At 37.7% G+C, this 26,322-nt stretch overlaps 1 protein-coding gene across 1 annotated transcript; it reads left to right on the top strand.

The window, feature by feature from the left end:
• Nucleotides 1-1,063: 1,063 nt before the first annotated feature.
• On the top strand, nt 1,064-25,188 carry NSUN6 (NOP2/Sun RNA methyltransferase 6; the record flags this gene model as incomplete). Its single annotated transcript, XM_080339737.1, has 13 exons — nt 1,064-1,087; nt 3,344-3,417; nt 4,581-4,689; nt 5,438-5,593; nt 7,234-7,313; nt 8,566-8,675; nt 11,051-11,204; nt 12,811-12,892; nt 15,262-15,381; nt 18,133-18,277; nt 20,130-20,278; nt 21,211-21,336; nt 24,976-25,188. Exons 3-13 carry the CDS (start codon nt 4,615-4,617, stop codon nt 25,186-25,188), a joined length of 1,410 nt encoding a protein of 469 aa, XP_080195863.1. The 5' UTR covers nt 1,064-1,087; nt 3,344-3,417; nt 4,581-4,614.
• Between the last annotated feature and the right edge of the window lie 1,134 nt (nt 25,189-26,322).

Here is a 26,322-nt window from a genome sequence, read left to right as displayed (position 1 = left end):
ATCACGTACGCCCACCTTGGGTGAGCTGAGTGGGTGTGGGAGCCGCGGCGGGAGGGGGCGGCTGGGACGGTGTCTTGCAGGGGCGAGCTGCGAGGTGGGGCCGGGCTTTCCCCAGGGCTGGTGAAGAGCCGAAGGGTCTGGGGTCTCTCACGGCCGGGGAAGAGAGAAGCGCCCGGCAAGGGAGTGGTGCGTCGGGCTGTGCTTGTTCCCCGGCCGCGGTGTTCGGTGCCGGGGTGGGAGCCCTGCCGCCCTGCGCTGGCAGCGGCCTTCTGCCGTCACCGTGTGATTCGGCCGGGCGGTGCTGCGGCTGGTCCGCGGCCTTCGTCACGGTGGGGAAGGGCTTGTGGTTCTCGTGGCTGTCAGTTCTTCCGTGTATAATAAAGCACTTTAGAACAGCAAACTCCTTTTCGATGCGGCACTATAGGCTCTTGCATATGGAACTCTTGCCTGGCTACCGCGGTTTTCTCACTTGGCAGCACCTTGGGCAGGGTCAGCAGAAGAGCACGAACCCCGCTCCGCCTTAGCGAAGGAACCTCGGGGCACTTAACGTGCAGGAGGGGTGGAAGTACAAAACCTGTTACTTTAATCTACTCAGCAGCGTTTAAGGTTTCTCATGCTAAAAGGGGGAAAAAAAAGAAAAAGCGCTGTCAGCAACGTTTTGTCTGGCCTGAGCTACTGCAGCGTCACGAACTCGTTGCCGTCCCGTAGCACAGGGACACGCCGCTCCACCGCAGGCCCCTGCCGGCAGCGATGCGGGTGGCGGTTCCGAGACGCCGTGAAACCGCGGAGCAGGAGAAGGACCTTGCGGCACAGCGTGCTCTGACCGCGGGGGAAACCGCTGCGGCCGCACGTAAGCGGGGACAGGGCGGGTAATGGCGCTGCTCACCCTGGGCGGCCTCCGCGCCGGCTTTGCTGCCGCCCTTCCCGTGCCCTGGGAGCGCCTCCGGCCCCGCTGCGGCGTGTCTGGCTCCCATAGTAACAGCCGAGCCGGCACCGCCCTGTCGACCGCCAACCAATCCCCGGCGGCCGCAGAGGCGGGACTTCCTGCCACTGCCCGGAGGAGGCGGGACCGGCCCTGCTAGCGGCGGTAGGTGGGGACGTGGCGGAGTCCGCAGCGCCGCCGGGAGAGGGTGGAACGCGGCCCGGCCCTGCGTGCTCCGCCCTGCTCGTGCTGTCCCGGGTCCGGACGGGGCTTGTGTCTCCTTGGGTGTACGCCGGGGCTAAGGGGGCAACGGTGCCGGTAGCGGAGCGTCCCGCTGAGGCGCGCCGCCTCCCGGGGAGCCCGGGCCTGGCGTGAGGAGCCTCGCAGGGCCTGGGGGAGGCTACCAAGAGAGAGCTGTTCCCAGCTTCCCTCCCCCCCCACCCCCTTAGTGTTTTCAATAAGGGCGCGATGTGGGAATAAAAGAGAGACCCCCAAGTCCTGCCCCCCACAGCAATAAGCTGGCTGAGTTTTCTTCCTCCTGTGGGAAGGGATGGGGAAAGGAAGTTTTAAAGTTCAGGCTTGCTCGGCATCTCTGGGCGCTGGCTGCGTTTGACAGCTTGCAGGGCTTATGGCAAGATCAAAGCTCTGGCCCAGCATCGCATCCCCCGCAGCAGCTCCCAACAGAGGCACAGGGAAACCTGTGAGGAGATGGTGAACAGGGGGTTATGCTCCCTCAGGGGCTCTGCTGAAGTCTGTCAATCCTTTCCTGGGGCAAGGTATACTGTGCAGCAGGTCTGTGGAAAAAACAACAAAACTCCTTTTGGTTTCAAACCTGCCTCCTGCTAGTTCTATTTGAAGTCCAACTCGTGTTTGAAGAGGCACTAGGCAGTCTCCCTCATCAGCTTTTCTTTCTGCCACACCTGATTTGATAAGCTTTTATCACATTCCCTCTCAGCTGTGTTCTCCAGCCTGGAAGATTGCAAACAGTTTAGTTTTCCCTTATTTGAAAGCCATTCCCTATCCCTTTCCCTGAAGCTACATTGCATCTCTTCTGGGATAACGGACACTGCAAGGGCATGTATACGGTGCTGAAGCTGCAGGCTGTGTGCATGTGCTCTGAGCCTCCAGTTGAGTGGTTTTGAAGTTTCCAGCCTGCTCACAATAGTTTTATTCTTTTGACTGCTCTTTTTAACCGAGGAATGGCTTTTCAGTTGTGTGTTTTTCCTCTTCCTGAAATAAGCACAATGATAGTGGGTTTCTTGTATTTGTCATTTGAATGCATGTGTCGAGTTTACATGCCTTACAGTTGCTGTGACAGAGCAGCTCTTCTGCAATAACGTTTTGTACCAGGCCCTGGGAACTACTCAGGGTCAAGTCTTAACTTCTCCTGTTACATGTTTGTCGATTTCCTGAAGTGCTCGTGAATTGTGGTTAAAAGCACATGTGTAGTATCATGTTTCTGCATGACATCTATGCTGTCTACACTGGGAGGAGAACAATCCCTGTTTTTATTCTTGTTTTTCTGTTGGCCCTCATTTATTGCAGGCACTGTAAAATACTTGCTGTCCTGCTTAGAAGAATGGTGGTCTCTAACACATTATAACGTTTCTATTTTGATATGAGATTTTCAGCCATAGAGATCCTGCATTACATAGTTGTCTTGTTAATTTGTATCGTGGGACTAACACGTCTCTTTATACCTCATTTAGGGACCTTCATTGCAGTTCTGTCTACTGTGTGTGGTGGTTTTGACCAAGAGTTCATGGTTTTCACCACCTATTGTCTCATATTTCGTGGTAGCACTCAGTTGCATTTTAAAAATTCGGTAGAAACAAGTCCCATTCCCAGCATGCTGTCCGATCAGTGGCTGGTTATCCATGAAGAACTGTGATTGTGAGATGACCTCAGTCATTCAGTGTGATTCTGCAGTTATCATAAAATACCCATTTAATGTCCTAAAAAGATGCCTTCATAATGTTAGTACCAAAGTCACTTGTAGGGCTCATAAATAACACATATTTCTACCAATTTCCAAATGTCTGCTTAATTCTGTTCAGGATTCCAGCTCTTCAAAAAATTCACAAGTGTGTGTTTTTTTAAATGCTTGTTTATTGTATTTCTAAAGAAAACCTTTTCAAATGTGAGCCATAGGGTTGGGTTTTGTGGGTTTTTTTTGGTGATTTCTTTTTCCCTGTGATGTAGGCATGCTAGGACAACAGCTCAGAGGCATAATATGTCACATTGTCTGAAATGTTAAAACAGAACTTTGTTAATTTTGGTTGTAATATGAACTATTATACTGTTAGATTTAGTAGAAATCTCAAGGTAAGGCCTTTCGGGCACTTTGTTAGATTCTAAAAAGAATTAATTCAATTCATAAAAAAAAATATTTAATTCCATTACAGTTTATATCTTTCAAAGGGTGCTCATTTCGGAAATAAGGCTTTGAAATTCCTACCCATGAAGCTGAAAGTTGCCTTTGTCTGGGATCAAAAGTAAGTCTAAAAAAGATTACATTCTTCTAGCATTAAAACTTCAGCTGAATCTGAAATATGCATATATATGTACAAAATATTTTGAGGGGTTTTGTATGATAAAAGTGACAGCCTCTTATTTAAATAGAATGAATACTCAGCTTTCTGATGTTTGTTCTTCAACTATGTTTAATCCAATGAAAATGTAGTATTTTATTATTCAAATTTCCTTGTTGTGGATATGATAAACCTCACTGACAGGGGCCATGTTCTCACTTTCCCTCCATTTAAGTTAGTGTAAACAATTTATTAAATATCTAGGAAGTCTCATTTCTGACTGAAGTGTGTATACTCTTTCAAAATACAAGCAATATAAGGGTGGACAGATACAATTTGGGAAGTTAACTGTATTTTATTACCTACAGAGAAAAACAGAGAATAATTACAAAGAATAAAAGCTGCATCAGTGCTGAGCTACAACAGGGACTTTATAGTTTGGCTTTGCAGAAGGAATTAAAGCAACCTCTGGAAATTTCCTGTAAATTTTAACCATGTAATCTTTCACCAGACGAAGATTTTCAGTGAGGACCACCAGAGCTTCTGTTGCATTCATGTTTCACTAGTCTTGCTGTGACTTAAACACAGACTCAAGAGAAATGTGTTACTTACAGTTCTTCTTTAAATTTTAAGTATATATGGAAAAAATGAGAATCATTGTCCACAGGGAAAAATTTCCCTGACAGGGAAAAATTAGAAAATTATATCTTAAAATGAACACATATGATGATATAATAGAATAAGAAATTCAAAGATGGGACTTAGAAGAGTCAAAACTAGACTCTGTGAGGAGCCTTTGTGAGTGAATTCTTGGACTAAATGGCAAGATGTCCCCAAGGATAGCTAGGGGAACTTTAATGAGACAGGATTTAGAGGTGGTGACATTTTCTTCACGTTTCAGACACTAATACAGTAGCCTTGGAAGGTTTGGCTGGGAACAACATGACAGCAAGGAAACCAGTAACCTCACTGTAAGGTGATTGCAAATACTAAACATGTTAATGAACATATTCTGAAATCTAATTAACAGTAGTGCTACAGTCATATCCTGAGCAATATTTGGAACTTTGAGTACAGTAAAATTGCATTATTAAAGCAGAAATAAGAAGATATTTTGCTTCTTTCAGTTCTTTACCAGCAGATTTTAAAAACTAAAGGAAGATGTCTTTTTTCCCCAAAATCTCTTTCCAATGTGAGGTTGAACAGTATCTTACCAAAGTTTTCAGAAACAATGAGGTATGTGAAATAGATACTACTAATCATCAACAAATATTTCCTAACTGAACACTGTTAATATTGCTTTAATATTTTGTGTGACTTTACTACCTTACATTGTCTTTGCATTAGACAAAGATTTTTATATATAGTTCTATTTAAAATATAAAATTATTCTTTATGCCTGTTGGCTCAAAGTAACCTAGAAATATTTAAACTAAACGTAGCGGAAATCTTAGACTCCAGTTTTGGATCCCACTGAAGTATGATCACTGAGAAAATGAACCACTTCTCAATCACATAATATTGACAAGAATTATTCTCTTATCCCAGTGTAGAACTAAAAATCCTATAGACAGTGTATGAATTCCTAATGTCAAAGGACACAAAAATGATGGTTTTGTGTATCAGAATAAGAGTTATTGATTCATACTTTTGAATCTTCCATCTCCTTGTGACTGTTCTTGGTACAGCATCACAGAGCTCACTAGCAGTTACTTCAAGTACTTGCTGCTGCCTGTTTACAATGATCTTGCTAATACAACTGTTTTTCCAACAATACCTTTTCAAGAAATGTATGGGTTTTTTACTGGAATTAGGCCTCCAGGCATAGACATTACTCACTATGGCCCACCACACAACCATATTCCTCCATTTCCACAGAATGGTTATTCAGTGGGTTTTGCTTTTGCTTTTTTTTTTTAATTTCACTGAGCAAGAGGCTGCTTTGTGAATCTCTTTAATATAAAATCTCTTCTTTCACTTTCAGCTTGTCACTGCTTTAGGAACCCAGGAGGCGGAATGTAAATATCAATCTCTGTTAAGTCGTCTATCTCATCCACCAAGTTTCACCACTGTTAGAGTTAATACCCACTTGGCCTCAGTGAAAGACGTGAAAAAATTGCTGTTTGAAGAGATCCAGAAGGTTTGTGGAATTTATTTGTTACAGCAAAAACAACAGGCTGTTTTATCTTTTGCTTGATTGTGAGAGCTTTTCATTACTGGAAACTATTCCTTAATATATGTCTGCTAGTATTAATGTTATGCAATCATATTGATTTCCTGTCAGCATTAAATGTTCAATGAAAATTCATTGTCTAGCATTATTCCTCATCTAATATATCCAAGAAAGGCAATAGCAGAGGGAAAAGAAAATAACTCTTTCATATTGCAGATCCAGACCTTAGATAGGATTGGGGTACTACTGTAGTAAATACTCTAAAGGCATTGTAAGTCTAGAGAAGATGGTAGAAGGAGAAAAAAACCTGTAGTTCAGAATGTTTAGAACATTTTTATTTAAGATTAGAGGAGAATGGCTCTGTGTCTCATTGCACAAACTGTTCAGGAAAGTAAGAAAATCTGTATATTTTAGAAACTGGAGCCAGAGTGATGCTCTGTAGCTGCTGTGTTTTCTTTTTTTAACCTGTTTTTTAATATTTATATAATTTTTTTTATTTTTACAGACCTTAATTAAACAGTTATTTATCTGATAATATGTAAGCCATTATGTTTAAGAAGTAGAGTATTTTGAAACTCTATCCTAGATTTTCACTCTGTCTAAAAAGACCTAGTTGTTCATTAAGTAAATTATTAATGCTAGTGGATGTGCAGGGAGCTATTGCATGACAGGAGCCAAGACATTTCTGTGATGCAGAGGTAGTTGACAGTATTCTGCTGGCTGGAATGGTAATGAGTTATGCTAATTTTAGTTTGATTGTAGAAATCTGGAAATATATATTGCAGAATGATATTTTGCTTCAAGGGAAAATGCTTTGCTGAAAACTGAATTAAGACTGGCTTTTCATAACCATTTTGAATTGTGGTTATGTTAGAAAAGGAAACCACATAGAAGTTTTTTTTAACAAAAGTATGCTCTTGGATTGTTTTCTTCAGAAAAAATACTTATTTATCAGATGCAAACTAATTTATGATTTTGCATGGTTGAAGGTTATATTTTAGAAGGCTCAGGGGAAAAAGCATCGTCGTCTTAAAGTTCAAGTTGTAAGCTGTCATTTCTTCAACTATATGCACAGCTCAGCTCTCAGTACCCAATGAAAGTTAAGCTGAAAAGAAAAATAACAAGTATTACCAACCTGGCATATTAAGTAAGACAGGCAATACATTAGATTTAAACAGTGTTTTATAATTAATAACATCAAAAAGATAACACAGACTAGACCCAAGCTTATCTGGTGGTGTTACTGTGATTTGATGATAACTTGACACAACCTTCTTCCAGAAGAAAGCAAAAACCAATGGCAGGGTTTGATGATGGTGGTAGTGTCAGAACACCGTTCCACTCCCTGAGGTCACATATTAGTGAATCCCTTAGTGGCCTTGTTATTTTTCAATTTATTAAAAGTTTAGCCTTTTAGAGCAGTATTTTTTAATATGGAATATCTCTTTATACTCTATTTCCCATCTTCTTGTACTGTTTTCACTACATTTGTTTTTTGTACTCTACAGCTATAAATTATGAATGGAAAATTGTTTTCAGTCTAATTAAGTACTCAAATGCTATTTTTTTTTAGAATTGCCTAATAATTACGTTTTTTAATGAAACAGCAATTTAAAGGATTATGTGTTCCAGTTCTTGAGCACCCAAAACTCCAGGACATCTTATTAATTCCTGTCATTGGACCCAGGTTTGAAATTTTCAGTCTTTAGCCTTAAAATGCCATAACAAATATTTTATTTATAGACTTCTTGTTAAGCAGTTATGATAACTAACTCACAATAAAAGACGCACAACTTCATATGTATGAAGACCTAGTGGACAGTCCATATCCTAACTAGGTGAGAGATTTAGTCCTTAAAAGATGTAAGAAAACATAGAGGGAGTTCTCTCCTTATTTATGAGATTAACTTTTTATAGGGAAAATGTAACATAAGAACATCCTGTCTGGCAATCCAGGTAGATGGCAGATAGAAGAACTAAACTTCTGTGGGGGAATATAGAACTATAGCTAAATACAGGCAGAGATTTCTGCCACTGTAATCAAGTCCAGAGCAAGACTTAGGGAGACTGGATCAAAAATACTGAGAGGATTCCTGAATCAATTTTGTCCCCTACAAAATGACTATTTGTTCTTCATTCTTAAGATATGTTTGGATATTTCTCATATTGCATCTGTGTCTGCCCCTATGGAGGTTCTTCAGTGTTTTACTGTATTCAGTTATGGACATTTTATTTAAAATATCTTGTTCATAATGCATACTAACCTACTTCAGATGCAGTTTATATTGTGATTAGGGAGAGATTGCTAACAAGTAGTACCGGTTCGTAAATGCTGTACACTCTAAAATAGCATTTAACACTTTTATTTATTCTTCATTCATTTAATTCTCTTTGGTAGCATCTTTTTCTGAACATTCTGTTCTTTTTGTATTCAAATATATTTGCACTTCAATTGAAGTTTGAGTAACTATCTTCCTCACAATTCCTACTGGCAAAGTTCCTTACATCCGGTTCTACATTTATTATAGAAGTACTTAGCAGTTGTTAAACACAAAAAATCACTTCACAATTGTCTGGCGTAGGAAGGGATAGAGGACTATTATGCTCCATCTCAGTATAATTTATTTGTATTCCTATGTCAGGTTCATTACAGTGGCAGAATGTGTCAGTGTGTCAGAATCTGGTTAATTTTGAGGACTAGTTTCCTTCTTGGCTCTTTCATTTGATTCTTCTGAGACTAAAATAAATCTTTTAAATGTAATACATAATAATTAACTATGTTTTCTATTATGTTGTGACAAACCCAGTATTTATGAACTAGAGTTTACTTGGAGGGTATTTTGTTTGGGGTTTGTGGTGGTGGTGTTGTTTTCAGTATACTTTTTTTTGGTTGTTTTTTTTTTTTTTTTTTTAAGCTGAACTACATATTGTATTTTTAGGAGAGATTTAAAAAAACATGCATCTGAAGTCATTGTTGGAGCCCAGTGTGGATATGCAGTACTTCGAGGAGCACATGTTTATGTCCCTGGAATCATATCTACCTCAAGATGTAAGACTTATTTATATACACTCAGTTAAGTTGAAGAAATTTCACCCCTTGGTGACAGTTTCCAATAAATACTGACACTTTTTTTTTTTCTATTCACAACTGAAATTTATCTTATAGTTGTAATTCATGGTAAATATATATTTTTTTAAGTTCTTCTGGTGTTTTCTGGGAGATAAGTGGATGTATGTTTATTATTTAATAGATACTACTTCCAGATATATTTTTTCTTCATTCAGTCACAAAGGCACTCGCCTTCATGATCCTGTCAGATTCTATGATACAGATCTAAAAAAGCAGATTTTTTTTCTTTTAATTCACTGGTGATTCATTTTGATATTGTTTAGTAAACTAGTAAAAAGGTTTTTTTTTCTATTGGTGAGAAAAATCTTCAGTTTTAATGTCAGATTCTTAAGAAACGGAAATTTTTGTTTCAGTGTTTGTGAGGCAAGATAAAAAAATTGACATATACATGCTTAGTGTTCAGCAGCCTATTTATTTTTTATTTAAAGGTCAAATTAACTATATGTGAAACCAGTATAATTTTGGATGATTCACCTCATTATTCTATTATGATGAGATCTACTAATCATCATGGTTCTTATTATTAAACAAAGTGAGTCAGGAAAGCATTTATCTAGCCACTTAACTTCATTCCCTTCCAAGAAAAAACCTTCAAGAAGTTTTAACCATGTGCTTATGTCCAATTCACTGAATAGGAATGATTTTTCAATCTTGGACTTGATAATGAAATAAGTATATTGCCATAGCAGTTGTTCAAACTGCTTATTTAGGCAACCTCATAAATATTCAAATCACTCTTTGAGTCAGCTAGTGATTTATTATAATTGCTGCGTGTAATTATGCATGCAACATCAATTCAAAGAATGAAAAGATACTATAAAACTTTAGGAACACTTCAGGGGAATTGCAGATAGGAAAATAAAATAAAAGGGGATGCTACCCACTTGAAGCCAAATATAAAAAAGCTGTGTTAAGCACAGATGGTCTAACTAGGAAAAAAAAGAGTACAGGAAGAACACACATTTAATCACTGAACTTGCAACCCAAATGAGGGTAAACTAATTATCAGGGGGCTTTGAGTTTAATTTAACTAATCAAACTCTAAGCTTTATGTTTATGGAATGCCAATATAAGCTACAAAAAGCTTAAGAGCTTTTCAGAGTACTAATGCATTTTGAAAGGATGGTTGTTAGCAGAGAGTGAAATAAAATCCGTGCAAAAATCACTGGCAAATATGCTTGATGGAAGAGTTAAATTACTGCAAGTTTTTGTTCAGTGAAGTTTAAGCAGACAATAGTACTAGGCTATCACATAATGTTTCATGTCACATTGTGTAAAAAGAAGCTACCAAAAAAGTACATGTTTAGTGGCTCCCCAACAAATATGACCATTTAAGAATTCCAAGGCATTTTGCATATTAAGAAGGCCACTTGGAAAAAAATTATTCCTAAATACAATTTAAAGAATTCTTGGGAAGCTGAACTGTCATTACTCTTACTTGTCTTATCTTCTGGTTGCTCCAGCCAGTCAGACATGTCAGAAATGTAATTTTAGAAAACTGTATATTGCTGTCAGTGGAGGCCTTTATTCTTAAGGATATTTTTCAGCCAGTCAGTGCATAGAGTTTGTCTGCTATTCTACAGAATCACCTAAACCATCCCCCTTTTCCATCTATATTTGATCTAGCTCAGAAAGTTTCAGTCCCCAGGACTACACTTCTAGAGTTTGGTGTATATTTACATACTGATCTGGAGGGGTTTAACTGGAGATGTAAAACTCTTTTAGAGGATTATTGAGAACAGCAGTTGCCTTAGAGTGAAGAGAGCCACACCAGAAAAATTGTTTCAACAAGAATATATAATCACTTGTATCAAAGCAATAGTTAGGGAAAAAGCAGCTATGGCTATGTTCTACCTAGCTATTGAGAGGTCATTAGACAAATTTAGTGTTATTACCTTTGTACCTTATGTGTGAACCAGTGTTTTTGGATGTACTTACATGCTTGGAGCACAAAGAGAGGACTGAATCCTCAAGAGCTGCTTAAAACTTATGGGTGAAGATTTGTCTCTGGCCTCTTAAAAACAAGACAAGCTGTCTGATTTGTAACCTTGTGTCTCTCAATAGCTCTAGTCTTCAGTAGCCATCATTCACCATGTACACTGTCAAGCCTAATATAAGTTAATCTTTTTCTTTGATTATGTTAATCAAGTTTAATGATTATGTTAATCAAGTTTAAATTTTGCTATAGTGTAGGAGTTTAAGTAAGTAGTCTACTGAGGATCCTAAATTATTTGGTCACTACTGTCTTGTCAAGGATAATATTAATCTCAAAATTTCTGTTCTTCTTTGCACAGTTATGAAAGCTGGAGATCTGGTCTCAGTGTATTCAGATATTGAAGGGAAATGTAAAAGAGGAGCCAAAGAATTTGAAGGAGTCAAAGTTTTCCTTGGAAATGGGATTTCAGAACTGAGTCGCAGTGAAATCTTTAGTTCTAGTTGCCCATTGAAGTAAGTCCATAGTAACTGCAATCTACACCTACAACTGTACAAAGCGAAGGAAGAAGATGGGAAGACATTTTGAAATGTTCTGTACTGTTTGTGAAACCACAAGATGGCTTTGACAGAGACCTTTGTTGCCTGTTTGGATTTCCAGTACTTTTGGGGAAGAGTTAGTTTCTGGCAATATAATAGAATTGTGCCACCTGCTGTCTTCTGTAGCTTCACAATGAAGGTAGCGGCAATATGATGGCAATTATGATTAAAGTACTACAGTAAGATTGTCAGACTCAACATTTATTTTCACAGTGGTATCCAGATACCAGTTTACTTGAGACGTAGGAAAAAATAAATGGGAGCCTTTTCAGAATTTATGTTTAGCGTATTACTTCAATAATATAGAACAAACAGAAGTGACAAACATTCTCACTGTGGCAAAATTGCATTTTGGTAAATTGTTCTGTGCCTCTCTCCAATTTGGAGAGAACAGAAGTGCAGCCTTGTTGATTTCTCCATCTCCTAAAAATATTCATAGGGGCTTTTTTTGGTGGGGCAGGGACAGGACATAAGGTCAGACATTTTAAAAAAATAGTAGTATTTGCCAATCTGTTTCAAGATTACTTACTTTTCTATTGTATTTCATTTTGTTCCTCTTCTGTCATCTAAAACATATATGAAAAGTAGTGTAGAAGAGCATGAACATCAAATTAAGGACCAAGAACGAAGTACAAAAGACCTAGTAAAAAAGACTACATTGTCAGAGGATTCCTTATTTATTAGAGCTTATATATAGTGAAAGTAGTGGTGGGATATACCTGTTGAATTGAAGATGCGGAATGACAGCATGTAACACTAAATATGGGGTCAGCAAATTTGCTTTCTCATGTCCTTCCTTCGTCTTGTTAGACTGTGCAGTGCATATGCAAAACAATACTAATTCTTGTTATCTTCAGTAATCTATTGTTTCCAGGCTCAATTTTGTTGTTGTTGTGGTGGTTTTTTTTCTTATTTTTGTTGTCCATTTCCTAGTACATTTATCTTAATTAAATCTGTGTCAGAACTTCGTATTTAAAACTTTTAGGTTGCTTCTAAGTTCAAACCTTTGTTTTGCAGGCAAATCAATGTTCTTGTAAGGCTTTCGAAATAGACTTTCTTTAGGTATTTGACTGAAATCTCAGACAGTCTAGAAAAATGGAGGAAGATCTAAGTAGGAAATCATATGCCAGTGCCCTAGTGGATATGTGGCTCGCCAAAAGCAGTTATGGATTGAAACGAACATATTTAAATCTGGTTTTGTGAATTTATTTACATTATCAAGACTTGGATTATCTCAGTTTGTGTTGTGTACAAGAAAAAGAAATTTGTACTGTTTTTAGTGATACTTCAGATTTATAACGTAGTATATTTTTTGTTATGATTTACCCAACTTAATGATGTAATTTTAAAGAATTATCAGATTACAAAATTGTAAAACTTTTTTTCCTAGTTGACTTAGAAGTGCTTTCAGTTTTGTAAGACTATTGTTTCAAGTTTCTATTTGTAAACATAGTAAGTTTAACTGAATACTGTTAAAAACTATAAATCTGAATAGTTGAAATATTTTTGTCATGTTTTTCAGTGGAATGGGCGTAAAAATGATAGAGCCAGTCTACCTTAGTCCTTCGTTTGACAATGTGCTTCCTAGTAACTTGTTTTTACAGGTATGTTACTTACAAAATAAAAGTCTGTACAATTTGTAGAATAATTAATATCTTCTAAGCATACATTAATACTTTATATAATCATTGTTTATTATGGCACCTAATTCACTCTTTGGATTTAAAGAAAACAAAGTGTTTAGAATGCAATCAGTACCTTCATGTAGGTGGTTTAATCACACTGTGTCTGAGCTGTGAGAAGAGACTTCAGAGTGACTTAAGAGTTACTCACTTAAAAACTTCGAAATTCTTTTGTGCACAGGTACTATGCATAGAACTTTTAGGTTTTGGAGTCTGCCTATCAACTCTGAAATATGAGCCTCGTTCAGGGTACATCCTTCTGTAGATAATCAGGGAAATCTCCAAATATTAGGTTAACTTTAATTTGAAGAAAAAACCTGTATCTTTTTAGCCCTAATGAAAAATACTCACCTGAACAATATAACCATGAAAAATCTTACAGTAACACAGCTTTTGCTACCTCTTAACATAAAACTATGCAACTTCCAAAGAAGGACATTTTTTTGGGCGTAGTTTTATTGTAGAATTAAAAACTTACTTCAAGCTAACTTTTCCTTCATATCTTTGATATCTATGATACCTATACTCCTTTTCACCTTCATTAAAACTAATTAAAAGCAATACTTAGACATAAGAATTGGCCACCTGTGCTGTGTTGAAACATAGGATGATGAAATCACGGAACTTTCTAGTTTTAAGATGATTGGGTAAAATCCTTGATTTCATTTTGCTGACGTAGAAAGATCAGGTGAAACCTCAGTTAGATTTCTAAGACAATTAGTGTACCAACAATGGTATTATATGATGATTTAGCAGCAGGGTTTAAAACAAAAGCTGTCCAGCCTTTAGAAAAAAAAGTTACTTTAATCTGTAGAGCAAATGTAAATTTTACATCAAATAAACCCTTGTTCAGAGATGTTATCTGAAATTCTAAGTTATCTCCTTATTTGATTGATATTACTAGCACTCAGACAGCAAGTCCTTTATTAACAGTGAATCGTCTCAGTATTTCTTTTGTCAGAAGAATCAGTCCAGCTGATGAATTATTTTCATGCATATATTCTCTTTGTAATTGAACTTAATATTTTAAAATCAGCATCAATTCTGTATTTTGAAGTGGGCAAATGTTAGTTTATCATGCAATATGTTGTCTCATGGCCTGCAGTAAAGAAGAGGCCTTTTCTTCCCTCATTCAGCCTATCAGAGCACTTGCTTTCAAGAAACAGAATTTTTAGGGAGACAGGTTGTTTGAGAGACTGGTGCACATGAGAATCTAGATCATATTTAACTTCTTGTCCACCAGGTTCTCCAGGGCCTTCCAGCCAGGCAGCCCCAGCTGGTGCTGGTGCCTGGGGTGCACCAAGTGCAGGAGCGTGCACTTCTCTGTGTTGAGCTTCATGAGGTTTCTGTTTCTCTGTTTCTCCAGCCTGTGAAGGTCCCTCTGAATGCCAGCACAATCTTCCAGTTTATCAACCACTCTTTCCTCTGTAAACTTCTTTAGGGTGCACTCTGTTTATATCCAGGTCGCTAAGGAAGAGGTCAGACCCCTGATGAACACCACTATTGACTGGCTTCCAGCTGGATTTTGTGCTACTGATCACAACCATTTAAGCTCTTCTTTTTTGGCTTTAATTTGCCATCTGTAAGATTAATTATTGTTCATTTATTTTGTTAACATTGTGGCATGGAACGTAGAACTATGCTAACCAGAGACAACATATAGTAAAGACAACTTTGAAATGTTTTTATATCTTCGTGCTGAACTAAGTTAGATTTGAATCTTGAAGAATGTTTCCATATTGTGTAAGATGCAATATGGTGCACAATTAGTGACTATTATTTCTCTTCAGTACATCTGTTCTATTTTCACAATTAATAGTGCAGTTCAGCTTCTTGGTACCTTAAATCAGCAAGTTGAAACTCCTGCCTGTTGATATTATTCTTCGTCAGTAGGTCACCAGTATGTTCATATAGTACATGTTCCAATAAAGAGGTCAATATAAAATATTTGTTATATACAGAGCTGCTCTGTTTTTGTGATAGTATCAGCTTATTTCATTTTGTCTTTTAACACTGTAGTCTCTGTAGTCATGAACACTTAAACTTCAGCCATAGATAGTCATATATAGCTTTAAATAAAAAATGAGCCACTGGAGACTTCTGACATATACAGTCTTTTTAATATAATCCCAGCAGTTAATTTTCTGTTAAGGACCTTACAGCAATATCACAGGTATCTTCATTGCTGAATGAATTTTTGTTTCAACAAGTTTCTCATTCCTTAATAGAGGTCTTGATACAGAACATAAGGTTTGAATTCTCTCTCTCTTTTTTTTTTTTCCCAATGTTAGAACTTACCTTCTGTGGTTGTGAGCCATATTTTAAACCCTCAACCAGGAGAAAGAATTTTGGATATGTGTGCTGCACCAGGAGGAAAAACAACCCATCTTGCAGCATTAATGCATGACCACGTAAGAGAAATCATTGAGCATTTTCTGTCTTGGTGAAGAAAGTCTGACCACTGTTCATTTGCAGAGCTCAGTTCACTTAGCTGTCAGAATGCACAGATAATTTACAACAGGAAACAGTACTTGAACATTCTGCTTACCAGTATATTTTGCTATACATCAGCCTTACTGAAATGGGCACAGACTATCAAATAGTCACCATCACATTTAAAAACTTACTTGCTGCAAATTGACCTATTGAAATATCTTTGATTTAACTTTTTAAATGTTGTTGATTTGTTTGTAATGGAGGAATTTGTAACATGCAAGGCAAAGTTAGGCAGGAATATGCTGGATTCATGAAACTGAGAATACATGGAAATCAGGAATTACTACTGTGTGCCAAAAGAGTGCACAACTCTGTACAAAAACATATTAAAAAGTTACTAAACCAATTAACTTTCTCAGTAAAAAGTATCAATTAAGCAGTAAAGATATGATCTTAGATTGAATTTCTAGTGTGAATCTGTTGTTCTAGGGTAGAAGGTGGCCCTTCTACCCTAGAACAACAGATTCACACTAGAAATTCAAACGCAAAAATATTTCATGAGAAAGCAACAAGATAAGAAGAAACAGAAAATATTTAGAGAAATACAAAGGAAAATAACACAGAAGCAAAAAAGAATGTGGATATGGGAATAACAATTTGCATATATTGAATTGCTACAAAAATACAGATTATTCTTTTCTGGCAGAGAAGGGAAAAATGTGTAATGTTTCCTCTAAAAATCTGGTAAGGTTATTATTTGCATTGGAACAGGGTTCATAGAATATATCAGATTATTTAGAAGTCTTGCAGTTACATTATGCAGTACTTCAGCAGTTGTCTCTGCATTAATGGGAAGGTACAGAGGGTGATGATGTGAGTATGTTTAGAAGAGATGTATTCAGTTCTGTGATGATTTGCTTATTGAGGTGTTTCTTTCCTCAATATGGAAAGTTTGCAAACATGCATTAAACATGAATTAGACAGACATTAGACATTTATGAGATAGATTTATAAAGCTTCCACTAAGAAATTTCAATGTGATAAATAAAGGAAGTCTGTAAAACGTATATTTCTGTCATGGATACATTTTACATTTGTACTTTTTCTGTGTAGGTACATTTTGTATAACTTTGTATAGTTTTTCTTTAGTCCTTTTAGATAAGTTGATTGTGCTTACCTCCAGCTGAAGTGGTAAAGATTAAGAATACAGATGTTGAGATTTTTCTGAGTGTATAATTTGAATTTAAGATGTAGAAGAAATGCATTAGTAAATTTGCACTGCTTTTTGCTTCTTAAGTTCCATTCAGAGATATTCCATACTAAATTTTCATAGACAGCAAATTAAATCATTAACATTTCAGAATATTTGAATCAATCTCATATTTTTTGTAATTTAATTGTAAAAATTAGTTTGTAGATGTTTTGGTTTTAGATGGGAAAATGAACATGTAAAATTACTTTGTATTGTTATGAGCTTTTAGATAGAAATTGGGAATAGTTAAAGCTTGAGAATTTCTTATTATCTGGATTCCAGTACAGACCACTGTTTTTTCTACATATCTTTCAGGAAGTTTTTCTAGCAGCAGTTGCCACGGGCCAGATGGGGAAGAACTGTTGTCTTTCAGCTTGTTCTTTTTTCTGAGAGTCTCCCAGGAGAAGGACTTGTCTCTCTATATATCCACAGCACATGTGCAGCAAATCCACTGTTCTAGCAACAGACCTGACTTTCAAGCACCATCAGTGGTTGGTGTGCAAGCACCAGAGGTTGTGTGGTGACAGCGAGAAGCAGTGGCACGTGCTCATGGGCTGCTCCTGTGGGAGCTGATTTAGCTCATGGTAGCTGAAGGCTGGACACAACATAAATCCTTTTTTACTTCTCAGTCCTAGACCTACTTATTGGCTAACATGACACACAGTCAACAGCTTATCTTTACTGAAGTTTGCTTGGTTTCAGTTTGTTTTTGAGTTAACAGATTTTTATCTAGCAGATAGTGGTGTATGTCCCTTTTGATTTCTCTTTAGGAAAAGAGAAATCTTACATAAAAGGAGAAGAATATGTCATTGTGAGTCCCCTCCCCCCATCTAAATTTATTCTATTATTTACAGTATTTCCCAAAGTGACTTGAGTGACACCTACTGCAAGTGTAACAGTATGTTAACAGTCTGAGCAAGCCAGAGGCCCGGCTGTGGGCCTCATGTCCTCAGGACTGTTTCCTACCATCTCCATGCAAATTTGAAACCTCTTGACCTATTTTACCATATATTTGAGACTTCTACTCTCTTTCAAATGATTAGATTTTTATCTAAGTTAGTGCCCAGTAAAACCGTTCAAAACAAACAAATAAACCAAAACCAACCAGCCAAACAACAACAAAACCCAACCAACCAGTCAAGCAAAAACACAAACAAAAAAACCCAACACAACAAGCAAAAAACCTGCCCTTGTCAGAAGTGAGACATGATAGGGTCCCTTAGGGAGTGACTGTGCCCGGCAGCTAGTGCCAGTCAGAATGCACATGGTTTCAGACTAGTATCTAGCCTAATGCGGATATCACGGAAAATATGGATGAACAAGAACTACTAGAGTGTGGATTTAAGAACAACAACATTCTGTAGGGAAAACTAAGCTTCATTCATTACACTGCTCATGGGCGCAGGGAGGAAATCAGAAACTGTGCATCCATTTAATCCCTGTGCTCTTGATAAAAACTTTGTGGTTTTTTCAGGGTGAAGTAATAGCCATGGACAAGACAGCTAACAAAGTCAAAAAAATCAAGCAGAACGCTGAATTGCTACAGTTGAATTGCATTAAGACTTTTTGCTATGATGGAACAAAGGCACTTTCAGTTGTGAAAAGAGAGGATGAACAAGGTAAAGTAAACTGCTTGAGTAGTAATAGCTTTTATAAGAAAACAGTAATCAGTTTTGGACTAATAGTATTAATCCTGCCACAGGTCTGCAAGTCCTTGAAATCGTAGCAATACCTAAGTTGCTTCAGCACTGTGAATGCTCTTTTATTTTCTGCTCTTTTGTGATAATTTGCTTCTCCATGAAGCAAATACAAAACTCAAACTATCTGTCCTTATCACAACCAAACATGCTCAAAGGGAATGCATTCCTTTTCCAGTTAATGTCAAGGATGGAAGAAGACTTAAAGGTTCTTTCATTATAATGTTTAACCCCATACTCTGAATTGTTTGACTTAGTCTGAGAAAAAAATTATTTCCTCAGAATTGCTTGACTTTTCTGCCTCAGAATCCTCATCTGTAAAATGAGGTTATTAATACCTAACTCCCAGGAGTGCTGCAAGGTTTAGTTCATTGATGTTTGTTCAGCTGTTTAGAGGAAAGTTCTATGGAAGCACAGTGTATTATTTTAAGCTCATTTCATTTGCTTTTCTGAAGTGCAGTATTTATCATACTGGTTCCTTTCCCATGATGGAACGATTTAAACAGTATTTGCTGTCTTGATTATTTTTAGTTTGTTGTGCAAAGTGTGCTGTTCTTTCTTGCTCTGTTTTATTCCAGTCACTAGTTAGCTTAAGTAGGCATTAGGTTGCATAATTCACCTTCCTTGTTGCTATGTCTTGCCGTTATTCTTGCTTTGGAGGAATAAAGGTATTTCCTGAATAGTCTTTCTATGAACATAAAATATGGTAGGTGATATGTAGCACTTACACAGATGAACAAGAGCTGGCTGTAATACTGAGAGATCACAAAGGCTTTTTTATACATCCCTGCAAGTAAGATGTGACATATTTTGAATGTTGTAGTAATGGATCAGAGGCAGAAAAGTCAGATAGACTTATTTTGTAGTGTTGGAACAAGCTGGTAGCAGTAGTATGAAGTCACTCATTTTCACTTGTGACCTAACTTGAATATTTGAGGAACAGAAGGAGAAAAGGAGGTAAAGCCATATGTATGGCTTTCTTCCTCATTGGTTACTCACAGGTACACCTATGGAGCCACTTCTGTCTTGGTGATGCTGAGCAGAAGAGTGTCTCTAGCACTAAGACAATATAAACTTTTTGGCTGTTGAGCTAGTGGGTTTCAGTTGAAAGGATACATATAGAAGTTATGGATTCCCTTATCTATGCAAGTAATATCCAGAAATTGTTCTTGTCTTCACAGCTCTTGTTTACTGAATTGTTCTGCAGCGCAGACAGCATTAGCATGCATCAGGACTTGTAATATTTCATGTTATTACGAAGTGCTCTGTTTTCTACGGATATATATGCATCACAAGAAATAGTTATTCTATAGACAGGCCAATTATTATTATTCTTTAAGGCAGTCTTTATGGTTAACTACAGGCTTCTCTGTAACCATTTGCACACTTGGTTCAGTTATGAGCTGACTGTGGTTCATTACAGCCTATATGTACAGCTCTGTACCCAGAAGCTCTGACCAATCATGTTTCAACATTTTTGTTTGATTACTTTACATTTTACTTTCAAATTATTAAATTAAGCTTAAAAAGATCATTTCCTAAAGGGGTGATGTATTGTTTGACCTCACAGAACTAAAATTCTTTAGTTTTCTGAGAGGTGAAATCTACGACGAGCAGTGCTGAGAGTCATCTCTTACTGCAATTACTTTTGCAGGCACTATGTATAGAACATAAATATTTTAAGTCAAGGATGCCGAAATAGATTGTACTTATCTGCGGAGAAGTCTCAGGGAAAGAAACAGCCACATTTTACATTTCTAACTGATTTTTACAGGCGCACCTCCATTCTCACCAGAGTCATTTGATCGAATTCTTCTTGATGCTCCATGTAGTGGGATGGGACAGAGACCAAACATGGCTTATTCCTCAACTTTAAAGGAAGTGACCTCTTACCAGCCACTTCAGCGCAAGCTTTTCACTGTGGTATGTATTAATCATTGAGTAGATAAGCTAAACTGAACATAATGCTTTTGCAGCATAAAACTTAATACTGAAAGACAGTGCCTCATTTTCCCTGTCTTTTCAGCAGTTAGGTGAAGAAAATAGCTTTAAGTTCTGTTGCTAGGTGAAGTCAGTTCATTGGAACATGGGAAAGGTATATGTAAGACACAGTAAATAAAAACCTTTGTATGTGTTTTTTCATTCCTTCAGTTTCATCGGGTTTAGTTTATAATAATCACAAGGGTCTAAGTCAGGGAGCAGGCTAAAGCCTTTTCTCTGCAGCAGCGTAGACTTTGTATGTTCACTGCGTAGATCTCCCGTGCAGTGGTGCTGTGAGATGCTGTGTGGGACATGAGATGGAGTACAAAGCCAGGAAACCAGATTGCAGCTTTTCCTGCTAGTAGGAGTGTGCTTGGGATGATGCTGAAAGATAAGATTTCCTGAAACTTGTCTAAATCTGAATTACAGGTCTTCAAAGTGAACCACAGCTTGAAAAGCAACATAGATACAACTTCCACGCCAAATATGTGGAATAGTTGACATCTAATTTCACTGATTAAAATATTGTGTATCCAAGGTTGGCAGAAGGTGATGAAAACAGAACTAATCTGTCTGGGATTTGCAGGGCTGTACAAATAACAAATCTTACAAGGTGGATCATCTCAATGGCATTAATAAACTGCATGAGCTATAATGCTGATTTGGAAAGAAGAATCTTTCTAATCCATGGGATCCTTTACTGCATTTCCTGAGAAGAATTAGTATCCTAACGCCTCTCTTAGACAGAAGGATCTGAGTTTAATTAAGTGTTAAGTTTTTATATTATAGCTTAATGGTTTCTTGGTTAATGTTGCTTAATATGGAAGTTTTTACATATAAAAATAAGCTGAAATATTTTTTATTTCTCTCTGCAGGCAGTGAAATTGCTGAAGCCAGGAGGTATTTTAGTGTATAGTACATGTACGATTACACTCTCTGAAAATGAGGAGCAAGTTGCGTGGGCCTTGAAAACTTTTCCTTGTCTCCAGCTTCAGCCACAGGTAATAGTATTTTCAGGGTACTTCACACAATCCAGTGATCTTGTGTTGGTACTATAAAGTTACATGCTATATTTACTATCAATAAATCTCTTTTTCACTGCAGAAAATTTTAACTCCTGTGGATGGAAATAACCCAGGCATTTCTAAGGCTCTTTTAAATCTATTTTCACGTTTAACTGAGCTTCATTTAGGGATTGTTAAGCAGTTTCCCACTGAGTAGTGTGGTTGTTTTGATTTGTACAACAGTCATTTAAAACACAACAGGGAAAAAAGTTCAGACAGGTTAAAATTTCGCTTGCAATTGTTCTCTAATGGATATATTTTACTTGCTTTTTTTGCACATTCACAAGAAAGGTGAAAGATTTTTTATAAATGCCACTGAAGTAGTGAAGATTTGCATGAAGGATGGGAGATAAATGGAAAATACCTTGTGTTTTGAGGAAGGAGGTTTTTATATGTATGGGAGATATTTTTGCATTATATAAAGGAATGAGGGAGTAAATTTATTTCAGGCTCAGTGTCCCAAGAAGGTACCTTGTCTTTTTTGGACCCAGTGTCTACCATTAAGATGTCTGGGAGGAGGTAATATATAGGGAGATACTAGAATTTTTCATCTATACCATATATATTTCAAAAATATCTATTACCTTTATTAGTACTTTGGAGAGAGTTTATCATCAGACCATATGCATCTCTCTTCCTCTTTGATGTGATGAGTTGGGTGGGTTAGTTGTTTATCATCACAGCTTTGAGGAAAAGTCTAACTCTGATACTTGTGTAGCTTACTTACACATTCTGTGATGACTTGTATCTGTTCTAAGAATCACAGAATCATTTTGGTTTGACAAAACCTTTAAGATCGAGTCCAGCTGTTAACCTAACACTGCCAAGTCCAGCACTAAACCATCTCCCTAAGAACCTCTTCTACGCATCCTTTAAACACCTCTGGGGATGGTGACTCAACCACTTCCTTGGGCAGCCTGTTCCAATGTCTGACAACCCTTTCTGTGAAGAAACTTTTCCTAATATCCAATCTAAACCTTTCCTAGTGCAATCTGAGGCCATTTGCTCTTGTTCTATCACTTGCTACTTGGAAGAAGAGCCAACACCCTCCATGATACAGCCTCCTTTCAGGTAGTTGTGGACAGCAATAAGGTCTCCCCTCAGGCTAAACAGCCCCATCTCCCTCAGCTGCTTCTCTTCAGACTTGTGCTCCAGACCCTTCGTTAGCTTTATTTTCCTTCTCTGAACTCTCTCCAGCACCGCAACATCTTTCTTGTATTGAGGGGCCCAAAACTGAACACAGGATTTGAGATACAGCCTCACCAGTGCCGAGTACAGGGGGATGATCACTTGTCCTGCTGGCCACACTATTCCTGATACAAGCCAGGATGCTGTTGGCCTTTTTGACCACCTGGGCACACTGCTGGCTCATGTTCAGCTGGCTGTTGATTAATGCTCCAAGCTTTTTTTCCTCCAGGCAGCTTTCCAGACACTCTTTCCCAAACCTGTAGTGTTGCATAGGGTTGTTGTGACTCAAGTGCAGGACCTGGCACTTGGCCTTGTTGGAAGTTTAGATGCATCCCTTAACTGTAATTAAAAATATATATATAGAATAGGTGTATGATTATATGAAGGCTTGTAAAGATTTAACAGAACTGAAGAAGATTTGTATGTTAGGGTTCTTCTGCCTACTTTCTCACCATCTATTTACTAGCAATTTTTCAGTTCCAGGTATTTCAACTGGGATTATATTTTTTAAGTAACAGCATAAAATTGTCCTCAATAGAATGACAAGGCAAAACATTACCCCTATTAACTCAAATGCAAGATTAATTCTGGTTTCATAGACTTTCTCTCACCAGTAATATTGCTCTTGCATAATGCACTAGCTTTTACACAGAAATGCCATGTCTGTAAAAATTAAGCTTTCGTGTATGGTATATTTTAAATGAGATGACACTGAATTGTTTACCCACAGCTAGTGTATAGTATCTTACAACCAGTTCTCCAGTAGTGTAAACCCAGGTGATCTTTCCAATGCACAGGAAACTGGAATCTAGGGTTGACTTACCTCATAATCCTTCACATATTTTTTCATATTCTTTAGTCTCTCGGTGAACACCTCCTCACGTACCCAATCCACTGTCTCCCACTTTCTCAGTTTGGCAGCAGATCCTGGAATCATGTTGGGTATGGAAAAAACAGGAAATAGAGACATAGACATTGAGCTTGTAGGTGGAGGTTACTGCCTGGCAGCTGATCCTTTGTGCAGACTTACTTCCTATTAGGAGTTTACCCAGGAGATGCTTTACTAGAAGGAGAAAGGAGAAGGTCGAGGAAGAAATTGGTCTGTCTTTGAACAAGTTGATTGACCCTGTGTACTACCGTTTTCCCTAGACTTTTAGCTTTCCATCCTTCTATTACATTACTTCATTTCACTAGCCCCATCTCCCTTTGTATGCTATTTTTTCTCAATTTGCAACGGACGCCTCCTTCTGTCTCTTCCTTGGAAAGCACTGAAATCCTGCTGAGGGAAAGGAAGAGAAGAATCAGGCTACAAACTCTGGGCTGCCCAGCTTTACAGCACACAGCGTGTCGTTAAGCAACTGTCTCACATCACGAGCTGACAGGGTGAACTTGTGTTAGCTGAGTATGATGGCTCAAAAATACTCTGCTGTAAGGTGCATTATAGACTGCACTAGACTAGATTTACAAAGGAGATCTGGTTTTGATATTGCAGTGCCAGCTTTTGCACATTTTATTCTATGTCTTTACCGAATGCATTGAAAGCTAGAAATCAGATTTTTTTTTTCAGGAATCAGTGTATTAAATAAAAAACAGTCAAGGCCACTCACAAGAAATGCTGAGAAAAGGGCTGTGATTTTAAGCCTTTCCCCTCTCCAGGATTTTGATGCCAAATGGCATCTTCTAAATTCAGATACCTAAACTATTCCTTTCTTTTTCTGCCTCATACACATGTAACAGTAGTCCTGCTTACGTGTTAGTCTAATTACAGTGCATAGAAAATCTGAAGCTCAGGTTTTTCTGCTGCATCATCTTCCAAAATGCTGCCTCTTCAGACAGTATAGTATCCTGGAATGGGGCTTTCAGCCTCTCCAGTTTAAGTTTTTAATGGGAAAAATCCAGGTATTTCTGCTACTGTTACTGAGTATATTAGTAACTGGCTAAGGAATCACTGGTTTTGACTTAACCATAGCTATTAGTCAGTACACAGAAGTGTTGCATCACTTAAAAGAGACAACCTAAAACCTCTAGTTTTTACTGTCTAGTGATAACAGCTTTCTTATCATGTTTCAGTGCTTTGAGTAATGAATTGATTTAGACCTGTGTACCTGCCCTCAAAAAGTGCTCTAAACTGCTGGGCTAAAGTGGATTAGGTGCCCCACCATCTCCTCAAAGTACTTTGGACCTTGTATATATGCTTGTGTACATACTGGACAGATGAAGTCAAGAACGGAAGTGCCAGTTTATTTTTAAAACCTCCCTGGGTGTGAATGATACAAACTTAGCTTGTCCACGTTAACAGGCAGCTCTGCATATACTTGGCAGAATACATTGAGGGCATTTAAGAACTTTATTGATGCAATCATTTGCTTTTCTTTGTTACTAAAAAAGGAACCTCACATTGGAGGAGAAGGCATGAGGGGTGCTGGACTGTCACTTGATCAGTTGAAGCTGCTGCAGAGATTTGATCCATCTGCTGTGACGTTGCAAGGAATGGATATTAATTCTTTGGAAGATTCCAGGGAAGATGATCTGATTTCACTGGCAAACAAGGACTGTATAGGATTTTTTATTGCAAAATTTATTAAATTGAACAGTAAATAAGCAGTTAGGAATGCAACCTGAAAAAAACACCTCTGTGAGTCTAAGAACAATTTGGAGGTGAAGTGTTTCTCCTGCTGCAACGTTGCTGAGGCAACGGGCTGACGGCAGGGTTGCTATGGCAGCCAGAAAATCTGCCAGCTGTTCTGCTGGGAAAGAGCCACAGGTTGCAGAGAGAAAGTCATGGCTGGGGGAAGGGTAGGATCACTTGCACATCTCCATTTCCTTTTGTATTGACAGCAGGTCAGTGCACGAATGACAAGTGTGTTCACTTGTGCTGCTGTCTGGTCTGTCTTTCCTCATGTGAGTTGTTTGTCTAGTGCAGCAAGCACAGGAACAGGGTTTCGCTGGGAGGGGTGTAAGCCACATCATGAAATGCAAACATAATATTTGGAACTATTATCACAAATTTTGGAAAAGGTAGTTTCTATGGATGTTTACCAATAGTTAATGTTTCATTAAATAGTGCTTCATGAAACACTGTAACATTTTACAAATAACTTTTATAAATTGATACTTAGAACCTCATTTCTCTTTTATTTTAATACAGGCAAGATTCTCTGTACACATAGTATATACACAAAATACGAATAGGCTTTGTAGCATGTCTTTTATAGCAGCATGAATATATTAAACCATCTCACTCTGGGAATGTAAATAAATATTGTTTCAACATCAAACTTCCCATGCATAAACTGTATTGGTTCTGAAATAATAGCCTATTGGACTGGCTGACAAGTGACAATTTTAAAATGAAACATTTGCAACAGAAGGGGCTACAGTTGTGATTAATATATCAAAAGACAGAAAACAATGCATAATACCATCTGAAATGTTGCAAATCACCTTTCAAACAACTAAGAATATTAACTCTTTATTGGTTAGAAAGCATCACCAGCTAAAATCATACGAAAATTGAAACTGGGGAAGCAAGCTAATGAGAACTGCCTTAAAACACTGCTCAAAGTTTTAATAATCTAAATTTCTTAAAAGTGTTAGATGAATTTGAAAATTTTGCTCCAGTTGCCAGAGATGTTCTCTGTTTGAACAGTTTTCTGTTTTCTCGGTACTGCTGGAACTGATGGTAGCACTAAAATTAGAGGGAAAAGGTAAGTACAAATCAAAACCATAAACTTA

The sequence above is a fragment of the Nesoenas mayeri genome (assembly GCF_963082525.1).
Source record: "Nesoenas mayeri genome assembly, chromosome: 2".
In the NCBI taxonomy this organism is placed as follows: Eukaryota; Metazoa; Chordata; class Aves; order Columbiformes; family Columbidae; genus Nesoenas; species Nesoenas mayeri.
Note: the sequence above shows the minus strand (reverse complement) of the source record. Positions and strands in the feature narration are given on the sequence as shown.